General features: G+C 42.9%; 1 protein-coding gene across 1 annotated transcript; it reads right to left on the bottom strand.

Annotated features, from left to right (window-relative positions):
* Window positions 1–1,101: 1,101 nt before the first annotated feature.
* On the bottom strand, window positions 1,102–3,762 carry LOC127686862 (disintegrin and metalloproteinase domain-containing protein 20-like). Its single transcript, XM_052184858.1, has one exon. It carries the CDS (start codon window positions 3,377–3,379, stop codon window positions 1,103–1,105), a length of 2,277 nt encoding a protein of 758 aa, XP_052040818.1. The 5' UTR covers window positions 3,380–3,762; the 3' UTR covers window position 1,102.
* Between the last annotated feature and the right edge of the window lie 2,238 nt (window positions 3,763–6,000).

Below are 6,000 nucleotides of genomic sequence, written 5' to 3'. Positions count from 1 at the left end.
AATTCTGGCAATAGTGGTGTGTGAATTATCTCTTGCTAATGCTAGAGAAAACCTGAGGATGAACAGTGGAGAAAGGAGTGAGGCAGACTATAGTCAAATTCTGCAGTACTTCATTTTCAGTGTACTTTTATACACTGATGTAGCAAAGGTGGCAATGATCCCAAGGAAGGTTATGTGAGTTCAGAAAAATATGTGGATAGAAGTTAATTGAGCAAATTAACAGAACAGCCCTTTCCCCAACCTTCTTTAGAATAACCTAGTTTAAAACACAATTGTATAGCATTCACTACAGTTGTGTGTGTGTGTGTGCGTGTGTGTATTTTATATACAAAAGCAAGGCAGAAGTTCATATCCAGATCGGGGTACACTGATGACAGATTCTCTGTTCAGTGCACTCAGAGTTTTCCTCTACGAGACTCAACATATCCTTTCATAAGACTGGGTTGTGTGCTGTGCCCTGTCAGAGGAGCGCAGGATAGGCTGTGTCCATGAGGTTATGAGTAGTATACTAAATGAGCCATGGCTTTGTGTTAATGGTGATGTTCTAAATATCAGTTCTCTGACCTAATATGAGGTGATGCTTCTATACTCCTATAATGCTTCCTCAACTGGGTCTTAAGTCTGTCTTCACTCCATCCATTCCTCTATGCAATAATCCTGAAAATCCCATCACAAGCTGTAGGAGAGGGGAACCACCAGAATATACTGCAATAAAGATGTGGGAAAGCCTCATAAATAAGTGCTTAAAAGAGATCTAGAAAAACTTACATTACTCCAGAGACCAGAGGCCCAAAGTTAGGACCCACTGATGTCTCATGGTTTCCTCCTGCTACCAGAGAAGCAAACTTAGAGCAGTTTCTAGTGACTTATCTAAAGTACAGAATCTAAAGTCCCATTTTGCACTTTTGAAAGATTTATTCCAGTGTGACCATCAGCAATCCACCAACGTCAAGTGGTGTCCGAATCCAACACGTCTTATTTCCCCATGATATAAACGAACTTCCAGAACTGTGGACTGGAATTCTACTTGTCCCCTACTGACATTCAGATTTTCTTTTTTGCATTCTCATTATCTTACAGGGGCCAGGGGACTAACTCCATTTTATGTTGGCTTCTTGGCTGCTGTTCCTTGCCTAGCAGCTTGTAAAGCAGCTTGCAAGTCTTCAAATTTAAATATCTTAGTGAGTCCTACACGAGAGGCCACCCCAAAGAGCAGTGCTACAAAGAAGAGATAAATACGACCAAAGACCATTCTTAAAAATACCACTGGTTCTTGGCTCTGTTTTATTGTGTGCCTTTCAATCGGAGGGGACCCACTGTCTGCGCTCCCACTAGGTCCCTCTTTGTTGCACGTTGGAGGTTTCCAACCTAAATGGCAATGGCAATTCCGATGATTATTACACACTCCTCTAAAACTGCATTTTTCTGGGGTACAGTCATAATCCAAATGAGATAAGCTTCCATTGCAAGCTCCTCGATCACAGAACTTATTTATGGAACATGGGGTACCAGGTTTTACCATTCCAGCATCTGTTGCTCCAGTCCCACGATGTTCATCGAGCCCAAAGCAGGTAAACCCAGAGATAACCGATTGATGGAAAGAAACATGTTCTTGCAAGTGTGGAAGATTGGTGACATTGGTACACTGCAACCTTCCACACAGCTTATTTTCATTAGTGCAAGCATTGAATGTGAGGCTTTCTTCTGCTCTAGTACAATGCCCGAAACGAAACTGTTGTTTGTTGATGTCATAGCACTTAGTGTTAGCATTATTAGCACTTGCACCAAAGATTTCCTTGCACTGTACATTGCGATCAGTGCAGTTGCCTTTATAGCAGTACCCCTCTTCTGAACATGGTGTCCCATCTTGCAGATAAGTGTCAGATGGACAAAAGGACTTATTCCCATTACAGTACTCTGGAAGATCACAGATGTTCTGGATAGGTCTGCAGAGTGTCCCAGAAGGACTGAATGTGCAGTTTGCACAGCATAATTCTTTATCACAAATGCTACCAGGTGTTAACTTGCAATCACTTCCACAGCAGGGATCCTCATAGCATGCCTTATGTGAGCCACAGTCACACTGCTCATTGTTGTCTATTTTGAAGTTTCCACAAAAAGAATAGGTATATGTTGTATTATAATAAACGTGACGGTCATAGAAAAGACATGGCATCATACCGGGGGTATTAAGTATTTGGTTTATCTCTGAAAGGGAACAATTGCTGAAAGCATCTGTTATTTCAGGTTTCTTGAACATAATGCAGGTGCCCCTTCTCTGACAGACACAGTACTGCTCATCATCATATTGTATGCCTAAATTCCTTCCAACGAAATTGGCTATTAAAACAGATAATTGTATAAAATTTCGGTCAAATTCAGCCAAACTAGTGAGGGCTGAGGAAGAACATACACTCTTTTCAACTGGCTGAACTTCATTATCTCTTGGCGAATTCTTACTAAGTATAGTTCCTGCATCAGGCTTAAAATTATTATAAAAGACTAAAACATAGAAATTATGAGCAGCCCCTCCTGGTACTTTAAAGTCATGTTGAAATGGATCTTGTGTAGTATACACAGTCATGAGAAAGACATAGTACCGCATATGAAGATTGGTTAGATAGGTGTCCATTAAACTAATGATTTTAAATAAATATTCAACAGTAGCTTCATGTTTATCACCTGTAGCAGCAGAATATATAGAATTGGTTGCTTGAAAATGGCCTTTTATAGAAGCTGGATGTGTAGCATAGTTCTTAGTAGATATTCTGGGAGCCCCATTAGCATATTCCACTCTGGAGAAGGGAGGACCTATGTTATGGCTCCAGTGCTTCCATGCATTCATAGGCCCTGTGCCATCAGACTCAGCTACTATCTGAGAAACAAGGTGTTCAAACCTCTGTGAATCATTGAGGGGTTTGATTTCATAGGTAAGGTCATCCAACTTCATGACCCCTGACAGGCCCCCATAACAAGTATTCACAGTGACCATGGACTGAGGGATCCCCTCCAGGTAGCCACTATAGTAACAGTCTCCAGGGAAAAAAGGATATTCCATCTGTAAGGCTCCTTGGTCATCTTGAGTTGTGAGCAACAAGTGTCTGGGCCAAATAAGTGTCTTTCTTCGCAGGTGGATGATATGTCTCTGGCCTCTAAAACGCAAGCTATAGGAGAGCAGTCTTTGTGCTTGAATTCCTTTGGTATGGTAGATCTCCTTCCGAGGAATAACCACCTCTGATGAAGTGTAACGCCAAGTGGGATGGCCCTGAGAACACCGGACTGGAACCAGGAGGAGCAGCCAGAGTGCAAACTGCAAGAGGAGGACCCTGGGGACCAAAGGTCTTTCCACTAGTCTCCAGCCCCAGGTCAGAGATAACATCCTGGGTGGAGCTAAATCCCTCTGATGAGGCCACTGCCTGGTCTAGAAAATACTGTCAGAGGACCAAGAGCCTCCTCAGGCTCCCTACCCTAGTGGTTACCCAGACAACTGGAGTTAGGTAACAGTCACTGGGTGTGGCAAGAATTGAGTCTGAATGTGTTAGCTGAGGTTGAGCTTAAATAGGCTCAAAAGGGACTTCTATAAATGTGCCTGGGCAAGAAAAGTCAGAAGCAGTAGAGGAGTCTCTCTGACAGGCTCAATTCTTTCTTTTGTTTTGTGAAATGCAAAGTACCACTTCCACACTTTCATTTACATGAATGTATTTGGTTCCCCATGTTACTCTAGGTCTGTTTCTAGGAAACAATTTTTCTTTATATTTTGGCTCATGGTTCTCATGTTTCTTTGTTTTGTTTGGAAGTTGGAAGTAAATACTGTCTATATTAGCCTTTTAGCTACAAATGTTTTTTTTTTTTATGCTTCTGAACATATTTCATTTGAGTTTTAGTTAACTATTTACAAATGGTTTTATCTGTTTGGATTTTGCTCGAAAATTTGGGCCTTTCAGATTGTTGATTTTGTATTGTTGTTTCTCCAATATTATCAGACCTGAGAATACTACCTGGATACTTCTGAACTCTAAAATTATTTTTAAAATTCCAAGTCTTGTGAACATACTTTATCTCTGGCCTCGTCTAAAGCTAAACTGCCTGTTCCCCTCCAACCTGTAGTATGTTTCTTTCTGACTATTGGGATTTCTTCAAGCATGCAGGCTGATGGATTCTCAGCAGGCAGGAGCAGCAGACTCTGTCGGTATGAGCGTCAAAGAAGTATGCTACACACTTTTTCAAGGTTCATCAACCGTGCTTTTGTGTCTCTTACTTTCATAGAAGTAAAAGCAACCTCTGAGTTCGCCATGGAGTCCATGCAAGCCCTGGCTCAGACATGTGATCAAGGTCTACAGCCACAAAGCTAGGTTGCCCTGCAGCAGGTATTTTATATAATGGGAGAAAAAAATGGGGACGGGGGATGATCAATTTACTTCCTCTCCGAAGTATATATCTAAGTGCAGGGAAAACCTCTGTAGGACTACTGGGATCAATCATACTGTATCTTCTCAACTCTCCAAGCAGCTTTCCTGCTCAACCCCAGGAGCCTCATGAATAAGACTCTGCTTCTGCCTTGTGGCCATGAGCATTACTGTACCTGATACCCACCAGAGGCTCTCAGGGAAGAGAGAGAGGAAGTGGCTCAGTCCCTATCTGGTTATGGAAAGAGGAGATATATGCCTTCCCATTAATTAGGGTGAGAGGGGTCATGTGCTCTATCACTGGTGACTAACTTCTTCAGACTCATGAACCCCCTTGTCATCGCAATGAGTCTCTGGGTGCCACAGGGCTGCACTCACATATCCTACATGAACAAAGAACAACACCTAAAGTGAAGGACATAGATGGGGTTTCTAAACAACTAGGGAGTTCCAGGGCCAGTGTCTCTAGACACTATAGGACAGAACCCTATGGAGCTGGGTTACAAAGGGAGACCACTTCAGGACCCTAGCACTGAATACAGAGCATATCTCAGATGCATCCTGCTGACCAGATGCTGCTATGCATAATCTGCCTAGCCAGATTCAGAAAACTGGCCCCACACAGCCAAGTGGACTTTCAAGACCAAGTGAAAAAACAGGCAGAGAGAGGTGAGAGGTGAGAGAAAGGAGATGTGGAGAGAGAAGGGTGATGGAGAGAAGAGAGATAGAAGGGACAGTGAAAGGAGAGGTAGAAAGGGAGGGCATAATGTAGAGGGGGAAAGAGGGAGACAGGCAGAGAGAGAAACAGAGAGAGAGGGAGGGAGGGGGAGAGAATGCTAAATCTTTCCATACCTGTGTCCCAATCCCTGACCTCTGATATCCCCAGCACAAGTGTGTGTGCACCTATCACAATGGGTTTGGGATATAGATAAATGTAAATACTGGTTAAAATAATGGGGCTGAGATCTGGAGTTTTCATGATGGTTTCAAAGGCTCAGTACTGACTAAAATCTTCCCCTGGCCCATTTCCAGCTTCCTCTGAACATGTCATTGTGAAATTCAAAGGTATCAAATTCCCTGCTGAGTATGTTTAGAAAGACCTCCACCTTTGTGTACTTATCTTCCACTGCCCCACCTAGGCTCTGGTCTCCCACATTTGATGTCTTCTCAATGATTCTGGCCCTGTCTGCTCCACAGCTACAAATCCCTCCCTGCAGTGAGCTCTCTGCTGAGCCATCATCCTGAATCAGTCTACATAAGCAGATGCTTTGCTTATTGTTTCCTGATTCCATACTACCGCAGAAGGGTGGTCAAGCAGAAGCTGAGGCATCTCACCTCACTTTCTAAATGTGGCTTCTTGTTTCCAGCAGTGCAACCTCAAGAATATTTTATTCATTCCTCTTAGAGGGCCACATGTGCTGTAGTGCTATAAGATGAAATTTAAGCATTAATTATTCCCAACAAGCCACTTAAACAAGACAATAACATCCATCAGTCATTCCCATGGAACCACTGAAGCATCTTCCTGCTCTAACCTTGGGTTCACCATGGTGACTCTGGGATCACATAAGCTGTTTTGTTTTCCAGCCAGAAA

Source organism: Apodemus sylvaticus, chromosome 6 (genome assembly GCF_947179515.1).
Source record: "Apodemus sylvaticus chromosome 6, mApoSyl1.1, whole genome shotgun sequence".
Taxonomy (NCBI): domain Eukaryota; kingdom Metazoa; phylum Chordata; class Mammalia; order Rodentia; family Muridae; genus Apodemus; species Apodemus sylvaticus.
This window is presented reverse-complemented; position numbering and strand designations above follow the sequence as displayed.